General features: G+C 39.8%; 1 protein-coding gene across 1 annotated transcript; it reads right to left on the bottom strand.

Moving 5' to 3' along the window:
- Positions 1-1,188: 1,188 nt before the first annotated feature.
- LOC143590157 (uncharacterized) lies at positions 1,189-2,154 on the bottom strand. Its single transcript, XM_077070725.1, has one exon. The coding sequence runs from the start codon at positions 2,152-2,154 to the stop codon at positions 1,189-1,191; it is 966 nt and encodes a 321-aa protein (XP_076926840.1).
- Positions 2,155-15,586: the final 13,432 nt, after the last annotated feature.

The raw sequence follows: 15,586 nt of genomic DNA, 5'->3' as shown, positions 1-15,586 counted from the left end.
AAGGGTACATGCACCGATCAGCCGGTGTCCCGATGATTGAGTGCTATGTGCCTTATGTCCAAGGCTTGATGCAAAACTACTATCGAGCCGGGGGTCTCACCGAAAGCAGCCTCTCTATCCTTATAGGGTAGAGGTAAGGCTGTCTACATCTTACCCTCCTCAGACCCTACCATAGCTTTGCTATTGGTGGGATATACTGAGTACGATGATGATGATGATGATGTTTGCACAGTGAAGGATTTGAACCTTCCACTTATAGGATTAAGGGGAGTCGCCACTCGCTGATTAATTTGAATTCTACCTTATTACATAGAAGCATGGTGATCTCCTCATCTCCACACAAGATCTCTAATTTTCTAAGGAGAAACACAAAATTCATAACAATTAAATTAGAGACTATCATGCAAATTAGGGGTGTGCATGGGTTGGTTTGGGCCAAACCAAACCATAACCGATATGTCGGTTAATGGATAACCATAACCATAACCGATCCGTTAGGGCAGTTTCGGTTAATCGGTTTTGATGGTTATAGCGAGCCGGTTATGGGTCGGTTAACCGTAACCAAGAAAATGCAATTGAGCCTAAAAGTTTGGTACCATATATTAAAAAATACGACAAAACATAATCCAACAAAATATATATTCGGTAGCATTAATACCAAATATTATAAAAAACAACTTTATATAATCCATCAACGAAGTTAAAGTTAATTCGATTACTAACATTGAACTAAAAACATAAAAATGATACAATTTGACAATATGTTTGGTGAAAGTTAATCCCAAACATATTTTTGGTTAAATAAACGGGCCGGTTCGGTTATGACGGGTTTGGAATTATCTATAACCAAAATCAACCCGTATTAGGTGGTTTCCAAAAAATCATTAAACCGACCCATTGATTATGTCGGATAGCGGTTAAAATTGGTTTGGTTATGACGGTTATGGTTCGGTTAACGATTATAACGGTTAAGTTGCTCACCCCTAATGCAAAATATACCATTTAACATCCATCCAAACCTTATATGGTGAAAGACTGATACATGTTTACTTGATAAATAAACATCAAAAAAGTTTAATAAAATTAAAACTAACACATTTACTCTTATATATTCTTACAACCGTGGTAACAATTTATTTAAAACTATAATATGAAAAACACTAAATTTAAACAATGAAAAAAAAAAACCTAGCTTACAAATTCATTTTCTAAAACCGGTTTAGTTCGAGACCCCATTGCCACCGGCATCAAAGCATTCCCAACCGCGGCCACCGCCAACGGACCACCACCTTCCGCCACACATTCCATCTTCTCAACCCTCCTCCGCCTCACCCATCGTCTCACCGCCACCAAAACCACCAACACCACCACCGCCACCACCACCAAAACCACACCTCCCACTATCCCACCAACCCACCACCCATTACTCCCCACTTGCCTCCTACCACCACCAACCGCCACCGGAATCTCCGGCACTTTCTCCGGCGCCGGCGCCGGCGCCGGAATATTCTCTTCCACAACCACCCCAAAATGCCCTTGTTTCAAACCTAAACAAACACTCCCATTAACCACAACATTAAACTCAACCCCACCAAACAAATCAAAAAACACACATTTTGGCAAAACCCCATTTCCCAAAACCCTCAAAGATTCAAACTTTATCAATATCGGATCCTCCGACGGCCGGAGATCCAACTCCGGCGAAACTCCGGCGACCACACCCGTCGCATTATACGCCAATAAACCCACCACCGGCGACAAATACAAATACCCAGGCAACGGATAATAAACCTCCGACCAATTCCCCAAATTCTCGTACACCAAAACCACTCTAGCAACGTACGGACTCACAAAAACACCCGCCGGAATATCAAACTCTTTATACCCAAAATACCCTTTTCTCCTCAACCGACCACTTCTTAACCTGAGGGCAGAAACGGTAATTCCGGTGAGCTCCGGTGTCACATTGCCGTCGTAAACAACTCCGGTTCTTGGCCGGTGCCGGAAAAGTGGCCGGAAAGCGTAGTCTTGAAGGATTGAATCAAGAAGTCTAGTTGAGTTGATTGGGAGGTGTTGGGATTTTAGTAATGGGAATTTGAAGGGTAAAATTGTAAATAATGATAATAATAATCGGAAGGAAGCTAAAGGAAGCATGAGTGTGAGTGAAAGTTGAAAAGATAATAAAAGGTTTTACAAGAACTGAAATTAATATGTTTCAAGATCTGGAAAAAAAAAAAAAAAAAAAAAAAAAAAACTGAAATTAATATGTTTCAAGATCTGGAAATGAATAAATTAATGCAAGGGAGCATAACGGGTCGATCTTCAAGAGGGTGTCGAATAAATTTATTTAACCTTGGTTAAAAATATTAAAGAAGGTAAGTACGAAATTAGAGGTGCAAAAACCAGGTATTTTAAGGAATCGGAACCGGATAGGAACCGGTTGCGGGTATAGTCGAGTATTTGACCGGAGTTTCGGGTAGGGTCGGGTTTTGACAGGGTATTTCCGGTTCTGATTCCGCCGGGTGCGGCTCGGTTCTAATTCTGGAGAGAAACCCAGAGCCCGGTTTGTACCCGCGGGTAGGGTTGGTTGGGTCGGGTCCGGGTAGGAGCTGCGGAGTCGGGTCCGGAACCGTTTTTTTTGTGCACCTTTATATGAAAATAATATAGATGCTCGTTTGATTTCTAAGAGGAACGTTTAGGTCAAACCCTAAAGCCATTGTGATCCCCGATTAAGACAACATAGTCTGGTCAGAGTTGGCCAACATTACTCTTCAAATTTGGGAGTGCAGTGGCCTAACACACAAGAAAGTCGTCGTTCAAAAACAAAGTTACATAATAATATTAGATGCTCTTGTGATTTTATAAGTAGCCTATAAAATTGGACTTGCTTCGTAATTGGCATGGTGGTTCAATGTCAAGGGATTGATGGTTAACTGCCGGGGGGTGGGGGGGTTGAATAATTTGAAATATGATTCATGGGTGTTTTTTCACAATGGCGGGGGTTTCCTTCTTGATGGTGTTTCTGGGTGGATCAGGTCTGGAACGATAAAATTAATATAGATGATTGACCTCATGTCTCAGAAAGACGCACGCAAACAGTGAAGATAGTTCCAAACGTTGTTCAAAAGAAAAGTAGCCGAAAAAAAATTGTTTAATAATTTGATATGTAGCTAGTCTGTTTTGATACAACTCTTCCATGAATGATAAAAATTAGTGGATCCATCATCACATGACAATGTATGTCGCAATATTTATTTACATGGTAAATAGGAAAAATTAGTGGATCCATCACCAAATTGGAGAATCACTTAGCATCCACTAATGTTAATATTGGTAAGTTGATTAAAGGAAAAGTTGAAAATGATAAATGTATAAGGTTTTGGATTTATTTTTGGCTCGTCTCACAACCATTTTAAAGATTTTGGATTGACTATTGGCTCGTCTCACAAGTCACAACCACTTGAAGAGGTTTTTCACCCAACTATTTTGTAATGCAAAGGTAAATTACTGTACGATTATTGATTGTTTTAACTAGCAAGTTCAATCTTGGTCCTAGAAATAAAAACATTGAACTTTGAATTTAACCTAATCCACTGAACTTGTAGATTTAATCAAACTGCTACAACAAGTGGACGTCTCGGAAGATGATCATGAATGGGTTTGGCTTGACTGGCAAATTCTCGGTGGCCTCAATGAAGATAACAATGTTTAATGCAACCGGTGCCAATGCCCCTTTTGTTATGGCATGGAACAAATGGGTTCCCAATAAAGAAATCATCTTTAGTTGGAAAGCGAAATTAGGTCGGTTGTCGATGTGAGTAAGTCTCCTTCATCGAGACATCCAAGTTGGTATGGATGCTTGCGTAGTTTGCAATTAATTTCTAAAAAATGCAGATCATTTGTTCTCTTCTTGGCAAGTTGCTAATCGGGTTCAGGAATTAATAAGTTTATGGTGTCACATTCTGCCAATATTCACGTTCTCGATTCATGATTGAGGTGGGGGTCTTAACTCAAAAAGGAGATTCCGTATCCAACTAATCTCAACTCTACGTTTTCCACCCTTGTACTCAGCCCATGGGACTAGATCGTGAAATGGTGGTTTGCCAGTTAGAAGACCAAGAAATAAGATTGTTGCACATGTAAATGTAGTGTCTAGATGTGGAACGATGTGTGTCCATACAATCTGCCTAATTAACTTTCGTACAAGAAATACGTGTGGAGACCAACCCGCAACACATGTTGAGACCCATGGATAAAGTGTCTTTGATATGCCGATTATTATGTTTAGATCATTGAGATGGGACAATAGAGGGGCGTGCATGTGCTTGCATATTTGTTGACAGCATAGGATATGTTTGGTCTGGTGAAAGTTTGATATTGCAATGCACCTACGAGGCTGCATTTTGTATTGCAGTCATCAATTACTCTCTCTTAATCTCTTAATTTTTCCGCAATATCAATTGAGTATGAACCGGCCGCAACTAGTCATATTTATTTACCCGTTTGAGAATGTCAAGGGAGTACTTCTATCGAGATAAAAGGATACCATGAATATAGAGTTAGAAATACCCAAAATAAATAAATAAACAAAAGAAACAAGTTAAGGGCCAAGATCTTTCATATAAAATCAACTTTAAGTAGAGATTGTGATGAACGTAAAAAAAAAAAAAATCCTTACAATACGATGTAGGTTTTTCATGAACGACAACTCCCACATCTTTAATCTACTTCTAAATCACACCTTTTCTATTGACAATCACAGGACATTAACATACATCTATCACAAATAAAAGGACTTCTCATTAAAAGAAATGAACGTAGTTAGAAATCACCTTAATTTACCATAGAAAAGTGCTATTTATAAATAATTAAAATTTTCTTCTGTTTTCTGGTGTTCAATCTTTTAACGTTCCTCAATAGTAAATCGTGTATATGTTAATCCATAAATTATAGTATATATTACGATTAAGACTTTCAAGTCACAATATTTGAAGATCTACAGTTTCATATGATAATCTTTAACAATTAACAATTTTGTTTATCAACTTTACCTACCACCTCTCAATATATAAATTCATCTTGGCATAAATAATTGTTTTAAATATTAAATATTATATTTTAAAATAAACCAACTTACTGAGATTTAGGCTTTGTAAATTTGTATAAATAGCCCATTAAGCTACCTTAGTTTTGGATTGCCCAACTGGCTATCATATGGTCAACTTTTTGTTCAAGTCCATATTGGGCCTTATGTTTCAACTTAGCAAATGGGCTTTTGGAGTTGAATCATTATAGCCTTGTATATTTCTGACTAGTATTGGACTATTGAGTCTATGGGCTTCGGGTGATAGTATAACACTATAGTATAGACTATGATTACACAACTATTTTATTATGATAATAGCTTATGCAAAAGTAAAAAATAAAAAAAAAGCTACAAATAAATACCATATAATAAACCTGTACAAAGTATTTAGAAGGGAGAGAAAGTGTACATAACTAGTTTTATGTACAAGTTCTCATCTAATTCTACTCTAAAAGTAATATTTTTATGCATCATCAATGAGATTTGGACCCTCAAGTCCCCATCTACATGGGAGGGATACCTTTCATACACATCTTGATATCGATAGGCCTCACGCCCTTTAACACATATTCTTACTTAAAATTGGTTTTCAGCGTCCCTCGTGACATTAAATTGGATATTACAAGTGTGTTGGTTTATGCAACATTACTTTAACTCTTGTTAGATGGCTGCACTTTCAAAAAATGTGATATTTACTAGTTAGACCGTTAATCTATAAATGATTTAACTTGTGGAGCAACACTCATATTTAAATCTCTAAATTTTAGAGATTTGTCATATTTTTCATCTATGTCTGCATCTCCATTTCTATTCTAGATCTCCAAATTTTAGAGATTTTGCAATAGTGATTCTTTAAATATAGAGACACACTATTCACCATCTATGTGATTTAAGTCCGTATATTAAACATTTGGGTTTGTACCTCAAACATAGAATAATAAAGAATAAATATTAAAAAAAAAAAGAATACAGAGATAGAGATAAAGAATTGGATAAGAGGTTAAACAAAATATAGAAGAATATTTTTTTTATAAATAGGGACGAAGATTTAAATGTGAAAATTGAGTACTTAACCAAACACCTTCTTTTTTCATTCACTTACAATATTTCATTTCATTTCGCTAGTCATTCATACATAACATACAGTGCCGTGCACTACCTTTATGCCGACGGCGCAAATGCAATTAATAATATTTATCAAAGTTGAAAGAAAGAAAGTAAAAAGAGAAAAACGAAATAGGCAGTGGGTAGTGGCCGGTGCCCTAAGGAACAAACACTTCATGGGAGAAACAATCAAACAAACATGAACCATGAATCCAGGTCCCCCAAACCTACCGACAGAGGCGACAAGAATATTATTCATTCCTAATAAAACAACTTACTTTTATCTTTTTTATTTATTTATTACATGTATTTGTTGCTTTAATCCCCTAACATACATTGAACTAGATCAAACTAGAGATGATGCACGGTATATTGGTGGTTACGTAGGTAGGTATCTACATCAGTTTCTCTATGTTTTGTTATATAAGCTATAAAGTTGTTTATATTAAACTTAATAGTTCGGGTGCTTTTTTTAAATTGAGAACTTTAATAATCATTTTGAACAATAAAAAACTTCTTTTTAAAAAAAATTAAAAAAATTATAAAATAAAAACAAGGTGAAAGTAAAAAGTAAAAAAACCAAAAATTTTTATCTTTCATCCCAGTTTCATAAATACAATAAAAACAAATTAAAAAAATATCGGTTTAGCAAAAATTATACATATATGTATAATACTTATTTTTTAATTTTATACATGTTATTTTTTATACACATACGTACAATTAAGATAAATGATAATATACATATGTGTAGGGGTGTTTTTCGGGTTATTTATTTGGGTTTCGGGTTGTTCAGGTCGGGTTTCTCGGGTTTGAGCTCAAAACAAATTGACCCAAGAACCAACCCAACTAATTTTGGTTTGTTCGGGTTTCGGGTTGAACCGGTCGGGTAAATTCGGGTCGGGTTTCGGGTTTAACAAATAAAAAAAATTAGCCACCTTTAACAATATTATGAATTAAAAAATCATATTCCAAGCTGTTATAAATCTATAATATATAACCATATTCAACAATAATATATATTATTTAGCAAAACATGAAATTTATCATACAAACATGCATTAGACCGGATGAAGAAGTGTTGTAGCATGTAAATCAATACTTATGTAGATTGAAGAAACATGCTCAATACATATTGGTTTAAATACTATACTATTTAAGTTTTTGAATGGAAAATACATTCTCAACATACTTTATGGTAATTAATACATTGGGATGTGATAGATCCAATATTAATTGGAGTCTTGAGAACAGCCGAACAAGAATACATAAGGCAATTGTGTTACTTAACCGCTAAACTACCGTATAAAAATTAGGGATACATGCATCGATGTATTATACTTCGGGTTATTCGGGTCAACCCGAATCTGGTATTTCAACCCAAATACCGACCCGAATATTTTATCTCGGGTTCGGGTCAGGAGTTTAATCCGTTCGAGTGATTTCGGGTTGGGTTATTCGGGTCTCGGGTTGCTTCATGTCGGGTTCTTTAAATGGAGATTAAATAAAAATACACATATGTGTATAATTATGTTTTTTTGAGTGAAATCGGGTTGAAAAATAAAAATTTTCGGTTTTTTTTTACTTTTTTAAAATTTTCGCTTTTTTCGTTTTATAATTTTTTCAAGTATTTTTTAGTGGGTTTTTTATGACCCAAAATAGTTATCAAAATTCTCAATTTCAAAATGTTTTCTTAGAATCCTCACACTATATACATATATATATATATTTTGTTTTACATTAAACAAGAACGCAAACGGACAACAAGCTAATAAACCAATCACATAAGCATGATAAAACGGTTGGATCGAGTCACATAACATGTCGATTTTGTTTTCCTGGCTCGAATTATACAACGATATATTAAATCTGTTCTCCTCCCGTCCAAGTTGGAAAATCAATTTGGTTGATTTAGTTTGGATTTTCAAACCAGTAAACCAATCACATAAAGTTTCATTAAGTAACAACAATGTTTCATACTTTATTTTGATATTTTTTCCCAGTTAACTTGAGGTAGGAGATACTGATGGGAAAAAAATCATTAAATAATTACAAAGTTTCATACCTATCAAAGTTCAAGTCATTGAAAAAAAAAATAAATAATTGATATATGTTTTATTTGCTTATCTTAACTATATAAAGTTTAAAAAAAATTGAAACATCTTATAAAATTTCACTGAGTTTTAGAAAAAATAAAATACTTTAATAATTCTAATAAAACCCTTGGGAAAACAATGCTAGGAATGTCACACCACTAGAAGATACGGAAATTAAAAGGAGGTATCATGGATCCATGGTATTTTAAGAAAAGTTGTCGGGCCAATGGGCTTATGGGCCTTTGCTTTTGAAAATGGTTTTCGGCTCACACATAATTGAGTGGCATCCGTGGTCCTTTCTAGATGTACATTAATCGGGTATTTTCTGGGACTGGAACTGGGTAGGAACCGGTTTCAGGTATGATCAACAAAGTCAAAACCTAGTCCGGGTAGGAATCGGTTCCGGTTATAGTCAGGTATCTGACTGGGTTTTGACCGGGTTTTGAGGGTTTTTTTTGGGGTTTCGGGTAGGGTTGGGTCAGGTTTTGACCGGGTATTTCCGGTTCCGGTTCCACCGGGCCCGGGACGGTTCTGGTTTTGGGTACGATTTTGAGGAGAAATCATATACTAGGTCCTACCCGCGGGTAGGATGCAGGTAGGAACCGGCTTCTGGTCAAGTTCGGAACTAGGTATTTTGTGTCCCTCTAGTCCTTTTGGTCAAATTATCCAAAAAATTATATAATATTTCAATCACAAAGAAAAAAAAATGCAGTGTGGACAATGGAGTAATAGAGTAGGGATGGCAATGAAACCTGAACTTGATGGGAAAACCCGAAACTCGACATAAATGAGACGGGTAATACCCGACCTATTAGGGTTTGGATCCGGCTTGGGATTAGTTTTGAAATTTTCACGGGTTTGGGACAGGTTTGGGATTTCTAATATGTAACACCCCGACCAAAGGCGGATTATACATCGGGGCGCCACATATTGTTTCATTACTCGTGACACTATTGGGTGTCAATATTTAATAAATATATTCATTCACGCATGCGCAACGTATACATAAGATATAAATAAACCAACATAAATCAATATATTATAAATCAAAATATTCGAACAGTAATAACTTGTCTTGATACATTTTAATCTAGGTCCAAAAGTAAAAACGTCCTATGTGTCCACAAGCTCCAAAACAGCTACTGCAAACCTGAACATGTGTTAAAATAAACGTCAAACACTAGCGTGTTGGTGAGAAATCAAGTTTAATACAATACATAGATAACAATAAATCTGCGCGCAACATGTGTATGTCTGGGTTTCAACAAGGGTGTAATCAGATCGGGACCAACTCTAAGAGACAAGACTGCCAGTGCTCACAATTGAGCTCACAAACAAGACTAACTGTGCAAGTGTAACAAAAGAGAAAATCATAAACGATAGTTCTCCTGTGTTCATCTAATGGTACCATGAAAACTGCGGAATAGACCGACAAGACGGTTAATGATCCACACATACAAATAACAGCCAAGTCTACGTCCTCAACACATGGGATACTGCGCGACTAAAGTTCATAAACAAGTTTAAGACTCCAAGTTTGTATGAACACATGAACATCCCAAAACATTAAAAGCAAAAAGGGATTAGGTACGAGATTACTCACTTGATAAACGGTGCGGTGTAAGATAAAGCAAGAACCAACTTTAAACAAGCACAAGTTAACCTATAATTAAGATTATTGTTTTAATGATTTGTTTTAAGTCTTGATTATAAGTTAGCATAATTAATAAGTAAATTATTATATATATATATTACCGGAAAAGCAGGGCAGAACAGGGAGGAAGACGGAGGCAAGAGAGGAGGGAGGCGGCTGAAGAACAACGGCAGAGAGCAAAAAGGGAGGAAGAGAATAAGTGTAGTGTGTGAAGTGTTAAGAAAATAGTACTATATATAGGCAAACCCTAGGGGACACAAACCCTAGAAAAGATCTCCAAGAGTAAAAGAAAAGATATCAACAGTAAAAAGTTCTGAAAAGTAAAGATATCAAAAGATATGGTAGCAGGGAAAAAGAGGAAAAGGCTGACAGGATTCAGAAAAAGGCATGGGAGAGGACAGATAAAGTTACTGGTTAAAGCATGGCAAAAGCAGATCTCAAAAGATAATGTCAGTCACTTTATCTGCCAACCAATGGGGTTGGTACGCATGCTGCGCCGAAAGTAATTATTCAGACATTAGATAGGTTAGGTCAACAGCTCAGAAGAAAAGACATTTACAAAAGCAAACGGCTAGAATAAACAGAAGATACAAGGGTTAAGCGCGGGAAGGCTGAGTGCGCGAGCGCGAAGGCTGGCACAACAATCCTACTGCGGGAAGAATCACAAATCCTTAGCGTGCTGCGTGAAGAACTAGAATTTTAAGCGCATCGCGGGAAGAACATACATTCTTAGCGCATTGCGGGAAGAACATGCATTCTTAGCGCGCTGCGAGAAGAGTTCTCTTCACGCATCGCAGGAACAAGATGCCTTCACGCAGGCTTCCATGAAAGGAGTCTGGCGCGTGGAGCTGCAGACATCCTTAGGCGGGAAGAACCAAAGGACAAGCAAAGAGTAAGGGAAACAAGGCGTAAGGGCGGGACGGCGACAAGAGGGAAAAGAAGGCGGAAAGAGAGAAGGAAGAGGGAGGGGACGGCGGAAAGAAAGAGAGAGAAAGAGGCGGGAAGGAAAATATATATTATTATTAAAAGTAAAATATAAGTATAAATAAATATTAAATCATAAAAGAAAGAGATCGGGTCAGAGAAACGGGTACCTGGGTCGGGTCGGATCAGGGCAGATGTCACAGTCTCCCCTACTTTAAGAAATTTCGTCCCGAAATTTATCTCGAAGTAGGTTGCGCAGAGAACAGGTGCGGGTACTTGATCTTCATTTGATCTTCCCTTTCCCATGTAAACTCGGCTCCGCGCTTGGACTCCCAGCGAACTTTCACGATAGGGATACGACTGCGCTTGGTTTGCTTAACCTCGCGATCCATAATCTCAACAGGCTTCTCAACGAAATGCATAGTTTCATCAACTTGAACTTCATCAAGTGGAATGTGAAGGTTCTCGTCAGCTAAACACTTCTTGAGATTGGATACATGGAACGTTGGATGCACATTACTGAGCGCGGGCGGCAGGTCAAGTCTGTAGGCAACTTTTCCCACACGCGCGAGAATCTTGAATGGTCCAACATAACGAGGAGCAAGCTTACCTTTCTTCCCAAAGCGGACAACACCTTTCCAAGGCGACACTTTGAGGAGAACAAGATCACTAACTTGAAATTCGAGAGGCTTTCGCCTACGATCTGCGTAACTCTTCTGTCGGCTTCTGGCAGTCAGCAGATGATCACGGATCTTGGCGATTTTATCGGTTGTCTCTTGAACAAGTTCGGGTCCTGTGATTTGAGTTTCACCCACTTCGCTCCAACAAATCGGGGAGCGGCACTTACGACCGTAAAGTGCTTCAAATGGGGCCATACCAATACTGGAATGATAGCTGTTATTATAAGAGAACTCGATCAAAGGCAGGTGCGAATCCCAATTACCTCCAAAATCAAGAACACAAGATCGGAGCATATCCTCAAGAGTTTGAATAGTTCGCTCAGACTGACCGTCAGTCTGGGGATGATATGCCGTACTCATGTCCAAGCGAGTTCCTAGCGCAGATTGGAGAGATTTCCAAAAGCGAGATATAAAACGGCCATCGCGATCGGATATGATGCTCAAAGGAGTACCATGGCGGCAGACAATTTCCTTGACATAAAGCTGCGCGAGTTGCTCAACACGGTAGTTTTCACGAATGGGCAGAAAGTGAGCAGACTTAGTCAAACGATCCACTATTACCCAAATGCTATCATGTTTGCTTGCTGTCAAAGGTAACTTGGTAATAAAGTCCATTGCTACACATTCCCATTTCCACGTAGGAATTTCTGGTTGTTCGAGCAAACCAGATGGGCGTTGGTGTTCAGCTTTTACTTTAGAACAAGTCAGGCATCTAGCTACGAACACAGCAATATCCTTTTTCATACCGGGCCACCAATAAGTAATGCGCAAATCCTTGTACATCTTATCAGCGCCAGGATGAATAGAATACCGAGATTTGTGCGCTTCACTCAGGATATCAGCGCGAAGATTCTCATCAAAGGGAATCCAGATGCGATTGAGATAGCAGAGAATTCCACTCAGATTAGGGACAAAGTGTGCTTCCACGCCACACGCTAACTCGGCGCGAAGGTTACCATTACCGATGGATGCGCGCTGCGCGTCACGAATACGCGATTCAAGGTTGCTTTGGATCGGCGCGAAGTGAAGCTGGGTGCGCGGCAAGATACAGTTAAGTTGGCAGGGTTTTCGGCTGAGCGCATCGGCTACCACATTAGCCTTACCAGGATGATACCGGATCTCACAATCGTAATCGCTGATGAGTTCGTTCCATCGGCGTTGCCTCATGTTAAGTTCCTTTTGATCAAAGATATGCTGAAGGCTTTTATGGTCAGTGTAAAGGATACACTTAGTACCATAAAGGTAGTGTCTCCAGATCTTCAAGGCAAAAACAACTGCACCAAGTTCGAGGTCGTGAGTTGTATAATTCTTTTCATGAACCTTGAGTTGTCTTGATGCGTAAGCGATAACCTTGCCTCGTTGCATAAGAACACAACCGAGACCTTGGTTGGATGCATCGCAATACACGACAAAATCATCATTACCCTCAGGTAGCGCAAGAACAGGAGCTTCACACAACAAACGCTTGAGCGTTAGAAAGGCTTCTTCTTGCTTCGAGCCCCAAATATACGGTTTACCTTTGTGCGTCAGAGCTGTTAAAGGCAAAGCGATCTTTGAGAAGTTCGAAATGAATCGCCGGTAGTAACCAGCTAAGCCCAGAAAGGAACGGATCTCAGAAGGAGAGGATGGCGTAATCCAGTTCTTGATTGCTTCGATCTTGGATGGGTCGACATGAATACCCATCTTGTTTACAACGTGACCAAGAAACTGTACTTCATCAGACCAGAATTCACACTTGGAAAGCTTAGCATAGAGTTGCTCAGCTCTAAGCTTTTGCAACACCAACCGAAGATGTTGCTCGTGCTCGGCCTTGGTCTTAGAATACACCAGAACATCATCGATAAACACAATCACGAATTTATCCAAGAAAGGCCTACACACCCGATTCATTAGATCCATGAAAACGGCGGGTGCATTGGTTAAACCGAAGGACATGACCAAGAATTCAAAATGGCCATAACGAGTTCGAAAAGCAGTCTTCGGAACATCTTCATCGCGGATGCGCAACTGGTGATAGCCAGAGCGGAGATCAATCTTCGAGAAACAAGAGGCACCTTGGAGTTGATCAAAGAGGTCGTCAATACGCGGTAAGGGATACCGGTTCTTAATGGTGAGTTTGTTCAACTCGCGGTAATCAATACACATGCGAAACGATCCATCTTTCTTTTTAACGAACAACACCGGAGCACCCCAGGGCGAAGAGCTAGGGCGAATGAATCCTTTAGCAGTCAACTCTTGAAGTTGGCTGGCCAATTCTTGCATCTCAGCGGGTGCAAGACGGTAAGGAGATTTAGCCACGGGGGAGGCACCAGGGACAAGATCAATACGGAACTCGACTTCACGAGCGGGAGGGATACCAGGAAGATCATCAGGAAAAACTTCAGGGAAATCACGCACAACAGGGATATCGCGAAGCTTCTTCTCTTCAGCAGGTTTAACCACATGGGCTAGAAATGCAATACACTTCTTCCGCATGAGCCTTCGGGCTTCAGCGCAAGACATAAGTTTAAGACCGCGGGAGGGTTTCTCGCCGTAGATATGAAGATCACCATTTTCTCGAGGTATGCGAATCATCTTCTTGGCGCAAATAACTTCGGCGCGATTCTTCGAAAGCCAGTCCATACCAATGATAATATCAAAACTTCCAAGAGGCATGGGGATGAGATCGATTAGAAAATCGTTTTCATTAAGGTTAAGCGTACAATCCTTAATCACTGAGTTTATTAAAACAGTTTCACCGTTAGCCAATTCAACTGAAAAATCTTCTTTTAAATCGTTGCGCGGTCGCGCAAGCTTCTGCTCGAAGGCGCGAGAGATAAAACTTCGATCGGCGCCAGTATCAAAAAGTACAGAAGCATAAAATCCGTTAAGTAAAAATGTACCATTAACTACGTCATTATTCGCTTGCGCTTGGTGCGCGGTTATGTTAAAAGCTCGTCCACGCGTTACTTGGTTTGAAATCTGGTTCACCGGATTCGCTTGTGTGATTTGCACTTGCAGTCTCGGGCACGCGTTCCGGAAATGACTGGGATCACCGCAGTTAAAGCACGATCTGGGTCGTGGGTTTTGGTAGGTTGGTTGTGGGTTCTGCGGGTAGACTGGTGGTGTTGGCGCAATTGGATTGGCGAGAAGGACTCTACAGTTTTCTGCATGGTGACCAGTACGGCCACATCGGGTACAAAGTCGACACGGGGTTTGGGTTGGGTGGTGAAATCTACAGGTTGGGCAAAAGGGATGGTTTCCTGTGTAAGGTTTCTTAGTTGGCGGGGCAGGGAGTGCTGGATTGGTTAAGGCATAGTTGTGGACTATAGGGGGAGTTGGGTAGGCTGACAGAGGGTTAGGCGCGTAAACTGGGGGTTGGTATGCGGGTTGCTGGACAATGGGCGGGTTGGTAAGCGCATAGGCTTTGCGCCTGCGCTTAAGGTTGTTACGGTTTGAGGGTTCTGGTTTGGTTTCTGTTGGTTCAGGGACAGTCTTGGTGAGTTTGGTCTTTTCTGTTCCCCGCAGGAACAGGGTTCCTGCTCTGACATGGTTGTCGCTGAGCACAGCGGCCAACTCGATGGCGTCAGAGAGGGTAACTGGGTTTCTGGCCCATACAGAATCTTGAATTTCCATGGGGAGACCCCCAAGGAATTTCTCGATTGCTCGGCGTGAAGGGGTAACAAGGTGAGGGACCAGCAGGCTTAGTTCATGGAAGCGCGTCGCGTACTCGCGCGCTTCACCGCTGTACTGCTTAAGATTCCAAAATTCCTCCTCCAGGCGCTTAACTTCGTTGGGAGGGCAGAATTCTCGCGTAAGAATTTCCTTAAATTCCTCCCAGAGCATGCTGGAAGCAGCTTCTGCGCCACGCGCATGAGCTACTCCATTCCACCACGTAAGCGCTCTGGATTCCAGGACACTGGAAGCATATAGGGTTCGTCTGTCTGAGGGGCATTGGGTATGGAGGAAAGTGTTTTCAATCTTTTCGAGCCATTGGAGCATCACGGTGGCTCCTTCAAGACCTGTGAACTTTGGAGGGTTACCCGCGTTAAAGGACTTAATG

The sequence above is a fragment of the Bidens hawaiensis genome, unplaced genomic scaffold (genome assembly GCF_021521415.1).
Source record: "Bidens hawaiensis isolate Kalapana, Puna unplaced genomic scaffold, B.hawaiensis_p1.1 tig00038191_1, whole genome shotgun sequence".
In the NCBI taxonomy this organism is placed as follows: Eukaryota; Viridiplantae; Streptophyta; class Magnoliopsida; order Asterales; family Asteraceae; genus Bidens; species Bidens hawaiensis.
Note: the sequence above shows the minus strand (reverse complement) of the source record. Positions and strands in the feature narration are given on the sequence as shown.